Source organism: Equus quagga, chromosome 5 (genome assembly GCF_021613505.1).
Source record: "Equus quagga isolate Etosha38 chromosome 5, UCLA_HA_Equagga_1.0, whole genome shotgun sequence".
NCBI classification, from domain to species: Eukaryota; Metazoa; Chordata; class Mammalia; order Perissodactyla; family Equidae; genus Equus; species Equus quagga.
This window is the reverse complement of record NC_060271.1, coordinates 103,895,696-103,917,662: the sequence shown is the minus strand read 5'-3', so window position 1 is coordinate 103,917,662 and position 21,967 is coordinate 103,895,696. Positions and strand designations below refer to the sequence as shown.

Sequence of the window (21,967 nt, the reverse complement as noted above, 5' to 3'; positions counted from 1 at the left end):
ATGTTTCTGATCTCTGCTTTTTTTTTTTTTTTTTTAAAGATTTTATTTTTTTTCTTTTTCTCGCCAAAGCCCCCTGGTACATAGTTGTATATTCTTAGTTGTGGGTCCTTCTAGTTGTGGCACGTGGGACGCTGCCTCAGCGTGGTTTGATGAGCAGTGCCATGTCCGCACCCAGGATTGGAACCAACGAAACACTGGCCCCGCCTGCAGCGGAGCGCGCGAACTTAACCACTCAGCCACGGGGCCAGCCCCTCTGATCTCTGCTTTTTAAGCTTGTTGCTCTCTTTTAGACCTTCGATGTTTTTCTAGTTATCTTACTAATTGTTGAGCTTGAATTTGATGTGGACCTTTACCTTAGAAATGACCTGTACCAAGTAGAATAGGGGAATTTGCTTTGTGAGCTTTTGATCTTTGGCTTCTCTTAATGATATGCAGTATCTGAGTTGCATTTTAAATACTAGATAATCTTATCCACTATTATGTACTTCTTTTTGTCTTTGTATTTGTGGAATTGCTCTCTTGAAGTTTATAATCTCTGAAATGGGGAAATTTCTACTTGAGAAGTCCATAAATAGCTTTCTATAGCAGTCATCCTTTTTTTTAATTATGAAAATAGAATCTTTATAGTCTGTGAAGAATTTGCTGTGAGCTAATATCCTGCCTTTGTTGTTGCATCTTTTTCGAATATTTCTGAAGCAAAATTATTGTTTATCAATATGCATTGCTACATTAAATTCCAAACCTGATAATTAAAGCTGTTGTCACTGACATTTGTTCTTCTGGCAAAACTTCACTCACACTCAGATTGTTATATGTCATGATTTCAATTTATAGGATATGCAGCTGAGAATGTAAAAAATGCATTGGTGGCATTTAGCTTCAGATGGTCAGAATAACACAATAGTGCAATGTTATTAATATAGCAGTTATTAATATAATATAGCTATACCACTAAGTAGAAACTACGAAAATAAAACTCTCTTAAGAACAAATCTTTGGGTCTGATAAAGGAGTAGAAGACGAGAAATTCTAAAGTGAAACTCCTTTTCCCTGCACTGAGTGTGACATGCTCATTGTATGTTCTCGTTATCATTCTGAACTCAGTTCAGTGCAGCAAATGTTTGTCGAGTACCTGCAACGTGCCAGGCCTTCAGGTAGGCACTAGGCTTGCAACAGAAATTTAATGTGGTCCTTACTGCAGGGAATGAGTTCATAGTCAAGATCAAGGGATTGGAAGACTACTCCCAAGCGAAAAATAATGTAATTATTTCTGTCAGTAGTAAGACCAAGTATTATGGGTGCATTGGGGAGGGAGCTATTAGTTGTGCCACTCAACTCAGGAGTGGCTTCGTGTAGTTAACTGGCATATTCTGGATCTCTGATGGTAAAGGGAAAAAAGAGCAGATTGGAAAGTATACACTGAATTTGAAACTTGCATACAGCACTCCTGGGCACTTAACCCAGGACTAGGAGATAACTCTGCACAGTAGCTTGGTACAGTGTGCTTGGACAAAGAGGCTGACGTTGCTATGAGATAAGGTAACCCTATGGAAAGGAGTATAATAGTAATAGTTCTATTAGATGGTTTTTGTTAACTTTCATGATCTAACAAAATTCTTATAAATGTGTAGTATAGTCTATGTTAGTTTTTGCTGAAGGTAGTTAGAATGCTTGGTCATTAGTCAGTCCGTGCTAGATTTGTTGTACACTGGAGATTGGTATTGGCCTCCAGTGTCAAAAACCTTAAAGAAGATAGAACGTCAGGAGACTAACTCCCCAAAGGGTTTGTGTTTTTTGTAGTTTTGGCTGTTTTTAAACTTATTATCTCCCTCCCACCCCATACTTGTAATACATAAACCTGAAGGCCGTATATGACAAGCCCAAAACTAACATCATACTCACTGGTGAAAAACAGTTACATGAAAAGGCATTCAGCATCACTAATCATCAGGGAAATACAAATCGGAAACACATTGAGATATCGCCTCACACCTGTTAGGATGGCTGTTATCAAAGAGACAGAGAGATGAACATTGGTGAGGGTGTGGAGGAGGGCTGGCAGTAATGCTTCTTTAGATGTTTGGTAGAATTCTCCAGTGAAGCCACCTGTCTTGAGCTTTTCTTTGTTGGAGGGTTTTGATTACTGATTCAGTCTCCTTCCCAGTTAGTTATAGGTCTCTTTAGACTTTCTATTTCTTCATGATTCAGTCTAAGTGGGTTGTGTGTTTCTAGGAATTTATCCATTTTTTTCTGGGTTATCCAATTTGTTGGCGTATAATTGTTCATAGTAGTCTCTTATGATCCTTTGTATTTCTGCAGTATCAGTTGTAATGTCTCCACCTTCATTTCTGATTTTATTTATTTGAGCCTTCTTTTTTCTTAGCCTAGCTAAAGATTTGTCAATTTTGTTTATCTTTTCGAAAAACCAGTTCTTAGTTTCATTGATCTTTTCTGTTATTTTTCTAGCTTCTACTTCATTTGTTTCTGCTCTGATCTTTGTTATTTCCTTCTTTCTGCTAACTGGATCTGCTTTCTTTTTTCTTTTTCCTCTTCTGACTGGATAATTTCTAATGACATGTCTGTGAGTTCACAGGTTCTTTTCTTCTGCTTCATGAAGTCTGTTGATGTATTTTTCATTTAATTCGTTGTATTCTTCAGCTTTAGAATTTGGTTCTTTTCTATGATTTCTCTCTCTCTGTTTAATTTCTTATTTTGTTTGTGTCTTGTTTTCCTGATTTCATTGAGTTGTTTATCTGTTTTTTTCTAGTAGCTTATTGAGCTTCCTTAAAACAATTATTATGAATTCTTTGTCAGGCAAATCATAGATCTACATTTCTTTGGGATAAGTTGCTGGAAAGTTACTGTGTTCCTTTGGTGGTGTCACGTTTGTTTAATTTTTCTTGTTTCTCATAGCCTTGTCTTGGTATCTGCATTTGACGGAGCAGTCACCTCTCACACACTTTAGACTGGTTTTTGTGGGGAAAGACCTTCTCCTGCGGGTGGGTGCAAGGGTATCTAATGGATGGGATGTGATGGCACCAGTCTTGGCGAGGCCCGGGTGCATAGTCTATGTTCAGCTCCATCAGCTGAGGTCAGAATTGGTAAAGATGGCAGGGGTCCTCAATAGCAAAGCCTTGGCTGTCTGCAGCGGCAGTGAGGGTTGCTGTGATCTTTGGTAGCAAAGGCTGGTGGGGACCTGCTGATCATTTTCTCTCATGAGGTATGTCGTGGCCAAGGGAATCCCTCTTGGCACTGGGTCTGGCTTTGGAGTGCTCTTGTGGTGGCAGTGGTGCTGAGTTGTGGGCACGCTTGGATCAGCCTCAGAGCCAGGAGTGGAGCATATATGCTTGCAGAGTGACAGCAGCCTGGGGATTGGGTTGCTGGCTAGCCCACAGTGTCAGTAGCTCTGGTGCCTAAGATGTGGGCACATGTGGAGCAGCATGGAACTGAGGTCTGAAGTGCAGGTGTGTGCGGAGCAGCCAGGGCTCTGGGGTCCGAGGTGTCCAAGGGGTTGGAGGTCGGGGCTGGCCTCCCTGTTCCTGGGGTGGGAGACACAGCAGTGTTTTGGGAGGGGTGCTGTGGCATCTCCCTCTCTAGGAGTTTAGCAGCCCCAGTGGCTGTTGGTTACCTCAGTGGCAAGAGCTGCTGCTGTTCCTCTGCAGAGCAGGCTACTGAGGTCCACACCAAGAAACGCTAGAGTCCTCTGCTGTGAAAGCTGCAAGGGGGGCCGGCCCGGTGGCGCAGTGGTTAAGTGCGCATGTTCTACTTCGGCAGCCTGGGGTTCGCCGGTTCGGATCCCAGGTGCGGACATGGCACCGCTTGGCAAGCCATGCTGTGGTAGGCGTCCCACATATAAAGTGGAGGAAGATGGGCATGGATGTTAGCTCAGGGCCAGTCTTCCTCAGCAAAAAGAGGAGGATTGGCAGCAGTTAGCTCAGGGCTAATCTTCCTCAAAAAAAAAAAAAAAGCTGCAGGGATTCTGTGCCTTTCGTGGGGGCTGTTGACGTCCTCAGTGGCAAAGGCTGCCCGGCTCCTTGCAGAGCAGGCCACTGGGGACCGCAGTGGTACCCTTTGTGTGGCTTATACTGATACCCTGCACTCTTAGCCATTTCCAGGTGTCTTGGCACTGGTCTTTTCTCTGCAGTTATTCTCTGTTGTTTTGCTCTAGTGTGTTGCTATAGGTTCTTTTCTTTTTTTTGTAGGTTCTTACTTTGACTCTTGTGCCCTCCCAGGGCTATTTTCGTTTGTCAGTGGCCGTCTAATTATTGTTGTTTGTTCGAGGACAAAGACTAGTATCTCCTACTCCTCTGTCTTGCTGACGTCTCTGTCCCTGTCTATTTTGTCTCGAGTTGTCTAGTTTATTGTCATAAAGTGCATAATATCCTCATGTTATCCTTTTTTAAGGTCTGTGGGATATATAGATCTGTAATGATGTCCCCTCTTACCTTCCTTATACTATTTAGTTCTCTCTTTTTCCCTCATCAGTTGGGGTAGAGGTTTATCAATTTTATTGATCTTTGCAAAGAACCAGCTTTTGGTTTGCTTGTTTTTTTGTTCCCTTGATTTCTGCTTTTATGTTATTATTTTTTTCCTTCAGCTTGCTTTGGGCTTACATAGTGTGTCTTATCCTAGTGTCTATTTTTAAGGTTGAAGCCTAGATTTTTTTTTTAAAGCTATTTTTTTTTTAAAGATTTTATTTTTTTTTTTCTTTTTCTCCCCAAAGCCCCCCGGTACATAGTTGTATATTGTTAGTTGTGGGTCCTTCTAGTTGTGGCATGTGGGACGCTGCCTCAGCATGGTCTGATGAGCAGTGCCATGTCCGCGCCCAGGATTCAAACCAACGAAACACTGGGCCGCCTGCAGCGGAGCTCGCGAACTTAACCACTCGGCCACGGGGCCAGCTCCCGAAGCCTAGATTTTTTATTTGAAACATTTCTTCTAGTGTATTTGTTTGTTGGTAGTATACGTTTGGCGGACAATGATTTCAGCTTTATCAAAAACTTTCTACTGTCCCCTTTAAAAATATATTTCATTTTTAAAAATAAGAATATAATTTTTTATAATATATAAAATATTTATATTTATAATGTAAAATAAAAATGTCATTCTTTTTTTCCCCTTTTCTCTTTCAGTAGTCTAAAGATGTCTCTCTCTCTGGCTTATATAGTTTCTGATGAAAAGTTCCTATGCATGTAAATGTTTCTTTGTATTCAAGATTTTCTCTCTATTTTTGGTTTTTAGTAGTTTTACTGCTACATTATGCCTGGGTGTGGGTTTTTTTTTTCAAGATTTTATTTTTCCTTTTTCTCCCCAAAGACCCCCGGTACACAGCTGTATATTTTAGTTGTTGGTCCCTCTAGTTGTGGCTTGTGGGACGCAGCCTCAATGTGGCTTGATGAGCAGTGCCATGTCCACGCCCAGGATCCAAACCAGCGAAACCCTGGGATGCCTAAGTGGAATGCCTGAACTTAACCACTCGGCCATGGGGCCGGCCCCGGGCTGTGTTTTTCTTTGTAATTATTCTACTTGTAGTTCGCTGAGTTTCCTGGAGCTGAGATTTTCTGTTTGTGTTTTAGTTTGTGTGATTTGTGTTGGTCTATCTTCTAGTACTAAGTGTTTCCTCTGCTGTGTCCAGTATATTGATAAACTTGTTAAAGGAATTTTTCAAATATGATAGCATGTTTTGTTTTAACATTCATATTTTATTCTTTTTTATGCTTTTTGTCTCCCTTTAAATTCCTACTCTATTCATGTGTGTTGTCCATCTTTTCAACTAGTTCTTTAATTTATTAATAATAGTTATTTTAAAGTTCCTATCTGATATTTCCAACATATGGGGCCATATTGGTTTTCTGTCTGTTGCCTGATTTATTTCTTGAAAACGGGACATTTGTTTTCATGCCCTTTTTAAATGTCTTTTATTTCTGATTGGATGCAGAACATCTTGTGTAAACAATGACAGAGACTGAGTTAAATAGTATTTCTATTCTGAAACGAGTGTGCCTCTTCTCTTTCTAGGCCATTATTGTGGGGAATTGAGCCTCTGTAGTCTGTAGCTGGGCCAGGTTTGGATGTTTTTGTTGTTCTAGTTGCCTTTGGTGCACGATTGTGTTGGAAGTCGTGAAATTTCATGTACTGCCTTGACATCTTTGAGCCTCATAGGGCTTCAAAAGCTTAACTGTGATTTCCCCAGCTCTTGCCCCTTAACTCAGCCAGAAAGGCTCCCCACCTAGCCAGTTCCCCTAGCACCCAGACTTCAACCTAACCATTTCAGTTTCCTGTCAGCCTGCAAAATTATTCAAACAAGCCAATCACATCCTCCCATGGGAACCTTCTTTAGGAACTAGGGCACACCTCACCCTCTTGTTACACAGAGCCTCGCTTTCACAGCCCCTTCTGGCTCACTGTTCCCAAGTACAACCCCCGTGTGGCGCTGCATGGTGTCCTCTTCTGTGGGCTATGGTTATATCTGACTAGTAAACTGCTATCAATCTCATCTGTTTTGTCTCCCGTGTCGTGTGTTGTATGTCTGGCCATCTTATACTGTTTTGAGGGGCTGGTCCCTCCCTCACCGAAGGGTAAATGGGAGGTGATCTGAACATCCACAGACTTTGGATTGTTACCCTGCTTAGTGTGGGGCCTGGAACGTGGAAGGGTTTTTCAGTGTTCCTGTCCCAGCCTCCGTGGGCCCTGCACTGCAGCCTCTGCACATGTTTGCCCTTCCCCCGGTGGTAGAATGGTGTTGCTCGTTGCTGGCTGCAGGTTCATGGTTGAAGGCTCGAGGGTTTCTTAGCTGTCCTCTTCCAGCTCCAGCTTAGGCAGGCTTCGTGTGCCTGAGTCTCAGAGGTGGAGCTCCCGCAGCATTTTGCTCTTCCCGCAGCACCCTTGTGGGAGCCAGTCTCTGCCTTGTGCTGCCTTTTGTTGGCAGGGGTTTCTGGATGTGAGAGACTTTCCAGTCTCTCTCCAGTGGCACTTGGCGTGGGACCCAGGGGTGGGATGGTTTCTAGTCCCTCTCCGGTAGCAGACTTTGAATGAGAGAAGGAGCTGGGAAGCGAGGGGTTTTCTCGCCTGGTCTCCACTAGTAGCTGATCACCGTTTTGCACACCCACATCACCACCAATGGGGGCTTTCTGAGGTCTCTCGCCCTGTCCGAATTCTTCCTGCTCAACAAAGGGGGTGTATGGATTCCCTCTGTGCACTGCTCTATTTAGCTTCATCTTGCAAAGTTTGATAAGTTGTGTTTTCATTTTCATTCCTTCAGAGTATTTTCATTTTTCCTTGTGATTTTGGGGGTTTTTTGACTTATGGATTATTTAGAAGTTCCACTTATGTGTGGGGTTTTTTTCCATGTATTTTTCTGTTACTGAATTCCAGTTCTGTTTTGTTTAGAAAACATATTTTGTGGAAAAAAAAAAAAACAAAAAAAACCCATGTTTTACATTTTTGAGATTTGATGAATTCTGACCCAGTTTATGGTTTATTATGGTGAATGTGCCATGTACTCTTGAAAAGAATGGATATTTTGCTGTTAGGTAGAACGTTCGATAAATGCTACTTAGGTTAAGTTTATTGATAGTGTTTTTTCAAGTCTTCTGGAGCCTCACTGCTTTCCTGTCCGCTCTTTCTATTATTTGCTGAGAGAGCAGTATCAAAAGTCGCTAGCTATAATTGTGGCTTTCTCTTTTCAATTGTATAGGTTTTTGCTTTGATTATGTTGAAACTCCGTTATGAGGTATATACATATATAGGATTGTTGTGTTCTCCTGATGAATTGACCCTTTGATCTTTACATCATGACTCTCTCCCCATGGCAATATTCCTTGTGGTGAAGTCTGTGTTTCCTCTTAATATAACCACTCCAGCTTTATTTCATTGTTTACATGATATATTTTGTTTGCATCCTTTTATTTTCATCTTATTTATTTCCAAAGTGGGTTTTTTGTAGCTGGATCTTTTTTTTTTAAAACCAATCTGACAACCTCTACCTTTTACTTTGGGCCTTTAGACCAGTTACCTTTAATATAATCATTGGTTTAAATCCATCATCTTAGTATTAATTTTCCATTTGTCCCATTGTTCTTTCCTCCTTTTTGACTAATTTTTTTATTTCCATTTTTTCCCTCCTAGAGGCTTACTGATTAAACTTTTGTTTTGTTTGGTGGTTTACAGTATGCATCTTTAATGTACTATAGTGTACCTTCAAATCAATTACTGTAATACTTAGGTCACGTAGATTATAAGAACCATGTAACAATACACTTCTAGTTATTCCCTGCTATTGTTGTGCTTTTGTTGTCATACATTTTATTTCTGCATCTGTTCTAAATCCCACAGTGTATTATTACTTTTTTTTTGCTTCAGGCAATCCATGATCTTTTAAAGATCTTTTAAAGAAATGATTGTGGATTTCTACATGCTAAGCAGAAGCAGGACCTGAAATATGCGGAGGAACCTGAAAAGTTCAAAGTGCAAAGTAGCAAAGTCTCTCTCCATTCATGCAATGAAGTCCTTTGCCATAGAAACTTCTTTTGGCAAAGGGTATTTCCTAGCTCTTCTATCATTTAGGCTTTAGTTGCAGATAACAAACTTACAGGAGGTATTATAATGGAATTTGATTTTGGAAATTAGGTGCTTAAAATCACTGATAGGGTTGGAGAAGGAGGCTTCAGGCTGGACTTGAGAACAATCCCACAGAAATGATTCAGCAAATGAGCTCCTACCTCTGCCCCGGATGGAAACTGGGAAGCTGCTGGGTTACCCTCGGCTCTAGAACCACACTACTTGAACCATGGTCTTGGGATCAGGCAACCTCTACCGGAGTTATTGGCTCTAGAACGATTTTGTGCCTCCTAGTTCTGTTGCAGTAAAATGGATGCCTTGTGCACTGTCCTCTCTATCTCTGCTTAATTCATTTCTGAATTTAGGTCTTATACACGTACGTCTGATGGGTAGAAATAAATCACGAGAGAGTCCTGGAAATATAACGTTTGGGTTTGCAGTATAAGAAGGTGAACTGCAAGGAAGTTGGAAAGGGTGCTTACTGAGCAAGTCATAATTGGAGACAACAGAATCCATTTGAGTGAGCTAGTTTAAGAAGAACGAAATTTATTAAAGAGTGTTAGAAAGTGAACAGGACCTCCAGGAGGGCCAGGGGATCCAAGTTTAGATAACTTCACAGCCAGGACTTGTGAAGTCAGGAGCAATGTCTAATATCTCGCTGGCAATTTTCTATAGAAGCCCAACTATGACATCTGCTCTCTTTACTACCAATCTTGCTTGATTCTGTTCTACCTTGACTGTGTCTATAAATGCTATGTATCTAGGGTCTATTCTTAGTAAGAACACTGCACTTCTTACCGATTTTTGTATTAGAGTGCTTTTAATTACAAGTGAGAGAAACTCAGCCTCACGTAGTTTAGAAGAAAGAATAGATTATTGTTATATTAGGGTTCTTACTTGCTAAGTACAGAATTCACTATATCTAAGCACAAAGGAATACAGGATATTAGGTTCTCATAGAATCTCTGGGAAGACTGGAGAACAAGGCTTGGATGCTACAATTCCAGAAACAGTGGAAATGCCCATGCTCTCTGCTGCTTGGCATCCATGATGTCAAGTATGGATGGCAGAAAGGTCAACACAGATGCCCCAAAAGAATATGATATGTCAGCCATTGGTCTTGGCAAACTATCCAGTCTCCCTGCATGCAGTCTCCTCTTGATGTTGGTCACTTCTCTATCAAAGTATCATTCAGGTTTGTTAGCGTGGCTAAACCTGGCACGTATGTCTGCGTCCTTGTTCAAGGGTGTTTCCTTAAATGAGTAGGCCCAAATTTAATGGCACAGCATCCATCTCTGGTTGATGTTTATTCTTCCTCTGGTTTTAGTCAGAACTCTGTCTTTATAGCTTGTAACTTCTGCATTAAATTATAAAGGTAAAACCACCACCAAGAGACCTTATATAAAAATAGAAAGGGAATTGTGGGTGCAGAAGGAAAATAATTATACCAAGGAAAGAAATATAGATAGCTTCTTTAGTCTTCCTTTCTCCATTTCTTTTTTTTTCTTTTAACTATTTTATTTCCCTCTCTCTCTTTTTTTTTTTTTCACTCCAAAGCCCCAGTACCTAGTTGTATATTCTAGTTGTAGGTCCTTCTAGTTCTTCTATGTGAGCTGCCACCACAGCATGGCTACTGACAGGTGAGTGGTGTGGTTCTGTGCTTGGGAACCAAATGTGGGCTGCCAAAGCAGAGCACGCCAAACTTAACCACTAGGCCATCCGGGATGGCTCTTCTCCTTTTCTAAAACTCATCCTGAGGTTTTGTTGGCATTCAGAATCAAATTCCCCTACTATTCTCCTCCCCTCTGTACCTTAGAAGACCAGAGTTCTTGGTTGATTAGGGTGACCCAAACCTTTATTCCTGAAGGTTCTGAGCCCTGCATTAGAAGCAGTGTTCTCTGGGAATGAGTCTTTCATAAGTCTGTGGCTGGTATTGCTAGCCAGTGCATTACAGGCAGAAAAGGCAAATCATATCTAGAATAATTGTCTGTTCAATGAGAACAGACAGCTGCTATTCCAAGATACTGAGAGTCTAATGTAACTGACATATACCAGGAATGGTGCCGTGTTGGAGGCCCATTGTACTCTCTCCCTTGCACGTTGGACACCTGAGTAATCAGATCAGATTTAGGGAGAGGACATCTCTGTGTAATCTCTGTCTCCTTACTTGGTTTATGTATCCTTTGAGCACTCATTGGTGTGGCTGGGGAAGGAGGCTGGCTGATAGCTATAGAGATCATCCTATCCAACTGATTAATTAGAACCTCCTCTGCAAGGGACCCTTTGAGTGAGCGTGAGGATACAAATGTCCTCACACTCAGGCCCATCCTGAGGTGTCTGTCCACAAACCTCTTTCCTAAGCCTCTTTGTTAGAGGTAATCTGATTCCTTTCAAGTCCCTGATCATTGTCACAAATAAATAACCACCGTCCATGAATGCATATGGATTAGTACCACTGGCCATCTCTCCTTTAACTCAGTGTAGAAAACCAGATGTTCAGTGTAATGTTCCACCGTCCAAAAGGATCTCCCTCTTCACTGTGCTTCAGAGCCACTTCTGCTTGGGGCTGAAACACGGCAGTATAATTCTGGTATAATTCTAGTATAATTCTGGTTGGTGCCAGTATATCATGCAAAGTCATCTGCCACATTCAGATTTTTTTTCCTCTTTTATTGACGTCTCATAGGAAACTCCCATAAAGTCATAAGTGAGGGTTGAGGGAGAAATGATACTGCATCAGGAGTAGACACACTGGGAGATGTTGCTTGTGCCGTTACGGTTATGACTTACATTCCTCCTTGATAAGGGAATGGTGGTGCTGAGTACAGCTGAATAGAATTTTATGGCTTAGATAAAATCTCACCCATGATGATGCTCATGTTCCATGGTTACTTGATTTCCTTTTGGAGGTTCATTGGTAAATTGCCACGGGCTATTTCTCAAAAGAAGAATAGTTAAGAGATGAAAGAAGTCGTAGCTTGCTTAAAACCCTAGGAGACTATGCTGTGACTGTCACATGAGGTCTTGCCAAAGTAGGTTCCTCATACCATCCCTCAGACATTTTCAACTCCGTTACATTCTTGTTGAATTGGTGAAAACCGTATTTGCTTTAACTGCAGTCCAAATGCCAGTGGCTGTGCTGATTTGTTCCTGTGAGGAGACTACGTTTGTAACTACTGTTGGAGTTGCTACCAAGTTAATCCTAAAATAATTTCCTTTCTCCTAACTCCACCTATTCTCTCTTCAGACCAAGCAGGTAAGTTCAAGGTGGAGGTGATAGGAATGATGTGGATGTTGTACACGTGGGTCACAAGCAGACCCTTGGGTGCAGTAGGGTCTGGGAAGTACTGTTTTGACTCTAACCCGATGGTATGTTAGGGCAAGCTAGGTGGGAGTCAGAGCGAGGGCTGAGTCACCTATGTATGAAATCTGCCCAAACAGCTAGAAATCGTGAATGTTACCAGCCATTTTATTTGAAGGTTTGATCTGCCCTGATTTGCATTGTAGATGACTAACAGATCTCCCTTTTACAGAGGGATATATTGAATATATTCTTTGGTTGTGAGTTTCTTGAGTAGGAGCTCATTTGGCCATTTTTGAATAATTATGGAAAATAGCAAAGGCAAGCTTCCTGTTTTTCTAATATGAATCACACTAGGCTGTGTTCTTTTTCAGAGATTTAGGTTTTTGTTTTATTTACAACAAAATAGGTCAAAATAGAGCAGTTTTGAAAAGGATGAGAATTACTATGCTAGAGACCAAATGACACCCAATTTGTAGCTGGCATCTTTGGAAGTTAAAGTAACTCAGGCTAAATCTACTTAAATATCATTTGTAAAAATGTACTTCAACCCCACCTATACCCTGAGAACAACTTTCCTGAGTAAGTCATGAAATATTATCAGCCATAGGTTTATAGTTTTTGACAAAATGGGAGGTGAGAAATGGAATGTGTTGTGTTAGCGTCTCTAACCGAAGGTAACTTGATTGGAGTACCCTTTGCTAAGAATTAATTTCAGTTTTCTGAAACATTTCTTCTAGAATGAATCTTCCATGTGGATATTTGCCTCATAATTTTAAAGAAGTGGTTTTAAAGGAAAGCAGTTTCTACAATAGCTTGTTTTCATTATCATGTTAAATATTTTTTCAGCTCCCTTGGAAATCATTGACTAGCATCATTGAATATTATTACATGTGGAAAACTACTGACAGATATGTGCAGCAGGTAATTTTTTTATATTGGTACCAATATGATTGCGTTAAAGTGACTTTATGTTTTAATATTTCTTAGCAATATTCTTAATTTTAAATGTTTTGTTTGCTTTATGTTTTCTAGACTATTGTAAACTATATGATTTTATATCCTTAAGATGATATTTTAAGATTTTATTCTTAATATTTTCTTTATTTCAGAATTCCTTATGATAAATATTTTGGAAAGATGACAGGGAAAGATACGATAGAGAAGAGAGATTATTTGCCTTGCAGGTGTCTGGTGCCTCATCTTTTTGGGTATAGTTGACAGGAATGGCCTAAGATGTGATACTAACGCAAACCTTTGAAACAAGTTATTTTTACGAAGTATTGAAAATTTAGACCAATGCCATTGACCATACAATTTGAGATATTTTAAAAGATCTTCTGAAACCTCCTTATGTGACATTTGTGTGGGTATGTCCCCTGTCTTTGACCTTAACTGTGGTTAATCTTACTGGTTTGATGCTTTGGTACTGTACGTAAATTTTTCTCCACAGTTATTTCTAAAAGCAGAGTATCATTTATTTTTTAGTCCTTCCCAAAGTCCCATATTGAGGTAATTTTCTCAGGTACTTATTTTGAATAATACTACTTTTGGAGAAAGGTACATTTTCCTGAAGTGACCTCAGTCAATACTTGTTTTTGTATTCTTCTGGTCACATGTCAGAACTGGTAATGAAAGGGGCAATATATTTAACACAGACATTATTTTACCAAAGTATGTGATCATACAGTAGCAAGTACTGGATGCTATAAAAATACGTTTTAAGCGTCACATAGTGAGTTGTTGAGATCATGAATAGTGAATAGATACCCACAGCTTATTGAAAAACTTCCAGTGTCGACATCATGTATAATTCAAAAAGTGCTTCTTTCAAACAACTTAGGTAGGAGTGAAGACCATGTGCTGTGGAAACCTGTGTTATTCAAAGCAAAAAGAGTCCCTAAAAATGGTGGAGATGATGGCATCAAGGATGGTTGAAAAGTGTTTGAATAAAATTATTTCCAAAAACTTCAACTCTGTCTATAAAAGTTTTAAGTTGTCCCCCTAAATGTTTTTGTTTTCTCCTCATTGAGAAAATGGAGGATTGCCTTGTATTTTCGTTTGTCTTATTTTTAGATATGTACCATATATTATTTTCCTTCCCTATTTGCATTCGTTATTGTGTTGAGCAGTCTCTGGATTTGATTATATAATCTTTTTCCCATTCCTTTCCATGCATTTGGCTCCTAATTGGTTCCTAAAATCTGATGTGAATTCAGCCAAGCTTTAAAGTTTACTGCATATCTCCCAACATTTGAGGGTAAATGCTTATTTAATTGTACTTAGAATAGTTGCTATCTCTTTCTTTTGCATGGACTTTGGAAACTAATCACCTCTGAATATTTTTCTAAAAGCAGAGTATATGTGTTTTTTTTTTCCTCCCAGAAAGCAAAAAAGAAATAAAGTAGAAACTAAATTTGAAAAGTAAAAATGGTTGCTTAAAAGTCCTGTTTATTCACTCATGGAGGAATGGGAAATGGAGTTGTTCATTGCTTTATTTTTTAAACCTGTTTCTAAAATGTTATTAAATCTTGTAGTTCTGTACCTCAGAATCTAGTGACTTTTCTTACAAATTGCTAGGTTCAGAATATACACATGAAAGAAAAGCCCATCTTAAAATGGGAGTTTTTGAATTATGCTTTAATATTTCATTTTCTTCTGAATTTTTTTAGACGATGAAGTGATAATAGTTATTAGGCATTGTATGAAAAATATTTTGTCTGTCTTTTGAATTAGAAACGTCTAAAAGCAGCAGAAGCTGAAAGTAAACTGAAACAAGTTTATATCCCGACTTAGTAAGTAATGGAAATCTTTTAAAATATTTGTCATGGTATTAATTCTATCAAAACAAAATATGTCGTTTTGGTCAGTTTCAGCCAAATTTGAATTTCTTTGTGTATCATATTTTCTTCCACTACAAAGCATGAGGCTTGCTTTCCATTAGACCACTACAGTGATTTTTTTAGGAAGAAAAATGGCCGGTGGGAGAAACCCCAAATACACTAACAAAAGTACTAGAGGAAGAATGTCATGTATGGAACTTCTCTCAAAGCTGCAGGGAAAGCGTCAGAAACCTCACCCATGAAATTCTATTATTTGAAGCAAATGTGTTTCAGAAAGCTAGCAACTTTTGAAACTTGCGTTGTAGAATGGGTTTTGTTTCTTAATGCACATTGCCCATTGGAGGTGCGTTGTTTATTTGATTGAGGGTTTTACATTGTTTGCTTGGGGGAAGGGTTAGGGAAAGTAATTAGAACCATACTTTGTAAATGTTGGATAAATAATGAATAGGTTTTAATAGTTTCAGATGTCTAGCATTCTGTCATTATCCTCTGAGTTTAGAAATCATTGTCAGATCAAAATGAATACCAGCTTTCTTTTCATTTGCTGTTTTAAATGAATTGTAATTTTTTGAGGTCTTTAGAGTTCCATCATTCATTTGTTCAGGAAAATTTAATTTATTGAGCACCATGTATATATAGTGCTATCTCCTAGGGTCTTTGGAGGTTAAAATGAAATTTTCTGCAAAGTTCTATGTACTACTCCAAGATTTTCTCACTCTTTGAACTCAGTACAGTTGTCTTATACCTAGCCTTTTGTTTACGGAATTCTGATATATTAATACATATATATTACATATAGGAGGCCTTATAGACGATGAATTGCGATATTTCTAATCAGTATGTTATCTCAAGGCAGATAACATGTAATTTACAGGGTCAATAATTTTTATTCAGAGCTATAATGCCCCTCTGCAGAGTGGTTTCTAATATTTTAGAAAATTATATATTTCACTTGACTAATTTATAAAAGAGCAACTCCTCAAATAAAACATTGTTGTGTTCCTGTGTCTTAGATTTTCAAAAGCAAGCATTCCACTGTCTTGTACTTTGCAGCGCTGTTGTATCAAAGGAAAGGTGCATTTAACTAGTTTTCACCAAGTAACCCAGATAATTGCTGTTGTGTCTTGCACTGACTTTGGAGTCTTGATCTAGGTCAAAGACCAGCAAACTGGAGTCTGCAGGCCAAATCTGAGCTGCCGCCTGTTTTTGTAAATAAAGTGTTATTGGACAGCCATGTTCATTCATTTATGTATCGCCTATGTTTGCTTTCGTGCTACAATGACAGAGTTTAGTGGTTGAGACATAAATTATAATACCCACAAAGCTTAAAATATTTATTATGCCAACCCCTGATCTAAGTGAATGATTTTTGAAGATGAAAATAGAGTTTCTTCTCATACTTTTTTTAAAAAGTTATATATATATCATATATGTAAATAGAAATTAGGAAGCTGTGTTATTGAGTTGGATAAGAATCTGAGTCCTTCAAAGAATTTCCCAGTTAACTCTGAAATAGAATATTTTAAAACAAATACTAGATTAAGAGTTATTTTATACTGTTCCTCTCTTGAGCCTGGCAGTCTCTCGTATGCAAAACACTCTGTTCAATGCTAGAGTAGAAAGGTTGAGAAGACAGGCTGTCTTCTGGAGTGTGCATTCCAGTGTGGGGAAGACAGACACTAAGCAGCTAGTCGCCTAGTGTGATGAGTACTGTGATGGAGAAGACGTTTTATGAGAATTTATATGGGGGGACCAGACAAAGTCGACATGATTAGGAAAGATTCCTTGTGGAAGTAACTTTGAGTGAACTGTAGAGGAGGAGGAGAAGGAATTAACCAGGTTATGGAGGCTTTCCAGGCCAATGGGATCCTGAGATGGGAAGGGGCAGAACATAGATAAGAGGCTGAGAGAAAGGCAATGTGGCTGATTTGAAGAGAGTGTGCGAGCCACGGGAGGCTGGTGTGGTAGGCAAGGGCCAGGAATTTACCCATCTGATGAACAGTGGAAATGGATGTTAAACAAGGAAGTATCATGATCAAATTTGTACTTTAAGATCACTGACTGTGTTTTGGAAAATGGTTTGGGGAAGGGGAGCTAAGAGTGGATGTAAGGAGACCAATTACAAAGTTTTTGGAGAGAAAGAATGATAGTAGCTTGACCTAGAGTTGTGGCCCTGGAAATGGTGCACTGCTTGGAGGTGGTTGACTTTTATGCGGGGGTAGAGGGGAGATTTCAAGGTTGAGTCCCAGGTTTCTGTCTAGCACAGCTAGATGGATTGTTGTGCTATTCACCAAGCTAAGAAACTGTGGCAGAGAACCAGGTTAGGTCATTTTGAGTTTGCTCTATCCAAAAAGAGGTGTTGATTATGCTGTTGGATATATTGGTCTTAAACTCAGGGAAAAGTTCTGGGCTAGAGATACAAATTTGAACTTCATTAGCATGTACTATTATGTTTGAAACCATGGATGAGATTTCTTAGAGCCGTAAGAAAACAGGGCCTTGGACCAAGCCTGAGGAAATCCAGTGTTTTATATATCAGACAGAGTATGATAGCTGAAGAAGGATAGCGAGGTGAGTGCATTATCACAAAAGCTGAGAGAGGAGTGCGTTTCAAGGAGAGAAAGAGATTAACAGTGTCAAATGCTGATGAAAAATAGCCAGGGAGTATAACACCATAGACGTCATTGGTGGCCTTTAATGTAGGGTGAGAGCTGCATTTGAGCCAGGGAACTGCACACAGTAAAGACTGGCATCTCTCAAGAAAAGTGGCTGGGAAAGACAGTCCAGAGAGAGTGCTTGGCTTTGGGGGGTGGGTTGGGATAGAGTAATGGGAGGGTTTTTAAATAGGAGAAATGTGTTTACATGGTGACAAGAAGCATCCAGGAAATAGAATCAAGTGTACAAAGTTCTCAAGAGGGCAGGAGGTGTGGAGTCTGGAGCACAGATGAGGGGGAAGTTTTGGACGTTAGATAAAGGAAGGGCAGTTTCACATAATGCAGCTTTAAAAAGTTTTTTTTGTATGTTTGTCTTATAGTAAAAGTTTATTCAAATGGTCACATTGATATTAATCATTTGTCCCCCGAGAATGAATCTGTAGGTACTTGGTTTTGCAAAATATGTTTTAAGTGAGTCACATATCTATATTCGGTCTTTGCACATTTATTTTCCTTTTGTGATTATTATAATGTTAGTGGTTTATTCAATCATGTAACAGTCTAGATTCAGTTGGACAACTAACTAAAGTTGTGTTTACTGTCCTTTTTTCAGGCAGCTCAACTGTAAATTTGTATTAGCTCTTTTTCAACACATATTTAGCTGTGGGTTAAATGTCAGAAATTTTCATATTCTGGAGAAACCTGCTGACATTATCGGTCATTTGATTCTAAGGGGCTGTCATTTCTGTCTGTATATGGTAGATTTTTAAAGATCAGAAATGTTATTACATACCCTTGGAAAATCGTAGTCATTCTAAATCAGTTCTTCATTTTGTATGTTTTCAACTGAAAACTATAAGAAGAGAAATATATTCTGTCTGGTTTAAAATGTGTTTTCAAAACCAATTTGTCTTCAAAATACATTGCTGGCACAGGTTAGAAGTGTAAATAATAGCCTTGTTTATAGAATAGGGACCTCAGTGCACACAGAGGTTAAATGGTTTCTTCTGGGATGGTGGTGGGGTGTCACCTAAGAGTTAGAGTAATAATGCCTGAAGGAAATTTTAGTTTGCCGTCAGGCCAAGTTTAATTAGGCTTTCACTGGGAAATGGAATTGTGGGAATGAGAAACAGCAAATGAGAAGTTCGTGGGCCTACTCTGTATTGAAACTCCAAGTGTCTTGATAGTTGTGAACTCTCATTACTTCAGTAGCCATGGGAAGGTGTAGTCTGCGTTTAGTCACCCAGCATTCATTTCTAACAAATAATTTGCTAATTTATTTTGCTTATTTTCTGTCTGGCAAGTAGACATGAAATCTTCTCTAGAATGAAAGCTCCTTGATGTCAGGCACTTTTATTTACTAGGCACCGGATAAATGTATGTTAAATGAATTATGAGTTTATTGAGGATATTCTCTGTCCACCTGTGCAGTATTCTTGGGCATGGCTTATAAGCAGGGGAGTTAGCCTACCCTAAATAGGGAAGAGCTAGCCGTGTTTGCACAGGAAGTATCAAGATAATCTGGGCTACATGTTTCTGAGGAATTATGGCCTCTGGGAAATTTGCCTATAGAATTCTGATAAATGTCACTTTTTACCTCCTCCTAAAAATTTTTTTCTTAAAGAGAAAAACCTCAAGGTACATTTATTGGTTTTTCTAATTTCAAATGCTATGTTATCTTGCTCATAAAAATTCAAACGTAATAGAAATTATTATCACGAGTGGTCTGAATCTCCTGGAGTGCTGACTGGCCTCTGGAGCTGTGCCCTGTTGACGTCTGCAGTGTCTCTGTGGAGCATGTGGCTTTTGTGCAGGTCCTGTGAGAGCTGGTGTGTCGAGTCAGCAGCTCTCACAGCAGCAGCAGGAATGGGATGGTGGTTTCTCTTAAATACAACACACTGCCCTTGGCTTAATTTATTTGATCCAAAAGTTATTTTATTTTTTCAGGAGAATCTATGATAAGCAATAAAGCTTAACAACTTATGTCTTTCAAAAGCATCAGAGGGTATCCTAAGGAAATTGTATTTGCATGGAGGAGAGATACTGCTGTACTTACTTTGTGAGCATCAGGCGCAAGAGATTGGTTTTCACATAGCCTTGTTTTGTAAAGGTGAATGGTTTGGGTTCATTTTAACACCTTACTTTTACCAGTTTATTTCTTCTTCACCCAACATTGAAATGTTTATTTTTGTGTAGTTACGATAAATCAGTAACAAGACGTAGAGCCTTTTGCCTTGTTATACAAGTCATTTTTATCACCTCACTTTGTATTTCATTGAAAGCAGCAAACCAAATCCCAACCAAATATCCACCAGCAATGGCAAACCTGGTGCTGTGAATGGAGCTGTGGGGACCACATTCCAGCCACAGAATCCTCTCTTAGGGCGAGCCTGTGAGAGCTGCTATGGTAAGTTTTCTCCAGCAGAGCTTTACTTTCTTCCTTGAGGTGTGTCTTGGGTGAAGTGCAAGGAACCAGGCTGGCACTATGGGATGGGAAGTGTTGAGTAGCTTTCTCGAGGGTGCACGAGGTCAGTACTGCGCAGAGGGCTGAATAACGTAGCCTCAGAGTGGATAGGTGCCCATCCTTCCCTTCTGCCTGGACGCTAAATCTAGGCATTGGGTTTCTTTGGTTTGCTTCTGTGGAGTCCTGTGTGTGTTAAGTATTCCACAGCATTGTTTGCTAAGCTGTGTTCAGAGTTGTTGCTAGCTTTGTGCAAACCGTGGTCCCACAAAATATACCAAGTCCCCCTTTGGAGTTTCTCGGTATACTGTGACAAGTTAAAGGCTCCAAATAATTCCATAGGAAGGACCTGTGTGTGGATGAACTGCTATTTATAGTCCTCAGACCAGGTTTCCTCAGAGCACTGGTTTGGGAGATGCTGTTCTGTATTTGCTTTTGGCCTCAGGGCCCCAGTGTATTTATCAGCATTTATCCGTGTCAAAACCTATCAATCAGACACCAGCAGTATTATATTACATTTGTCCTGGATATTAAATTGGGTTAGTGAGATGAACTGTTAGGCAGTTGACACACTTTTTATATTTATTTAAAATCTCAAACAACTGTATAATCTCTAAATGAGGGCATTGGTGACAGTATCATCTATGTTTCCTTCCAATCCAGTCAAAGAGGCTTGGAGTGGGAGAGGGAAGGAAACTAATATTTATTAAAAGTTTCCTTGGGGCCTGCCCCGTGGCGCAGCGGTTGAGTTCACACGTTTCGCTTCTCGGCGGCCTGGGGTTCACCGGTTCGGATCCTGGGTGCGGACGTAGCACCACTTGGCAAAAGCCATGCTGTGGTAGGTGTCCCACGTATAAAGTAGAGGAAGATGGGCATGGATGTTAGCTCAGGGCTAGTCTTCCTCAGCAAAAAGAAGAAGATAGGCAGTAGTTAGCACAGGGCTAATCTTCCTCAAAAAAAAAAGTCTTCTTGGGGCCCAGTTTTTGTCCCTCAGCAGCTCTTTGGGGGTTAGATGTAGCCTCCTGCCCTAAGAACAGGGGAATAAGGGACATGCATGGCTCTTCTCCATATTCCACACCAAGCGTCAGCATTTGAAAAGGCTTTTAAAACCAAATCATATAATTATCTTTCCTGAAACCAAGGAAGGGGTGTGAGCCAGCCAATTGTTGACTTCACAAAAATAGTACATGTCTAAGCATTTTCTGCATCGTGGGAAGCACAAAGGGAAACAATTTGTGGAAATCAGATTCTTTTGGTCAAAATTTTACATGGATTCCTTCATAAATGTCTTTGAATTGGGAATTCTTAGATTTTGAAGTTGATTTATATTCAAATGAAAATAAAAAGAATACTGCAGACAAATGGTGGTGACTTAATCTGTCTTGGTTTTGACTCACAAACCCCGAAATTTCACACTCCTATGTAGTCTCATATATCCCTTTAAATAATGATTCTGTCGTTTTTATGTGTGCATCACAAATAAGCAATTTTAATTTCATAATATTTATTTTAGATCCTATATTAAATAATCTGTCATAAAATGTATCTTAATATACACGATTTATGTTTATAGATAGAATTTGGTGTTTTCTATTTGTCATGTTTTATTTGAATTTGAGTTAATTATGTAAAGAGAAAGGCATTTGCTGACAGATATTAAGATGACATGTCATGATTAGTTTGGGGAAAATGTGTATTTTAAATATGAGTAAAATTTTATATTCAGAATCCAAAATAGATCCATGCCTAACATTTAGGATTCTTAAAATTTATGTTTAAAAAGAATCAACTTGACTTATTTTATTGTTTTTAAATTATAAGAGGAAAGGTTTTTAGACTGCTATTTGCAATGTGTCCTCCAAAAGTAATCCATAATGGGTGCACAGTATTATTCTCAATAAACCAAGAGGCAGTTTGACTGTAATGGTCACTATATTTTCTCTTTTTCACATTGGTTTGTGAAGTGTTTGTTGGTGCCTTGATGTGCTGTTTGATCATTTTGACCTGATGAAGGTAACTTAGAGATCAGAGGAAGAATATTTCAAGGCAAACTTACAGAATTATAATAATTTCTATATACCTCATTAACCTAATGTTTCAGCGTCAGTGTTTTCTATCTTAAATTTCAGATCCATTGTGGGAATACTTT

At 39.3% G+C, this 21,967-nt stretch overlaps 1 protein-coding gene across 9 annotated transcripts in view; it reads left to right on the top strand.

Moving 5' to 3' along the window:
- Positions 1 to 21,967, top strand: part of MTA3 (metastasis associated 1 family member 3) — a 186,658-nt gene that overhangs the window by 140,172 nt on the left and 24,519 nt on the right. For 7 of the 9 annotated variants that reach the window (XM_046661216.1, XM_046661215.1, XM_046661213.1 and 4 more), the window contains 3 exons: positions 12,710 to 12,784; positions 14,597 to 14,655; positions 19,640 to 19,764. In XM_046661216.1, the coding sequence (XP_046517172.1) occupies positions 12,710 to 12,784; positions 14,597 to 14,655; positions 19,640 to 19,764 (259 nt within the window). The remainder of the gene's footprint in view (positions 1 to 12,709; positions 12,785 to 14,596; positions 14,656 to 19,639; positions 19,765 to 21,967) is intronic. The other 2 variants (XM_046661214.1, XM_046661212.1) reach the window with 1 other exon arrangement.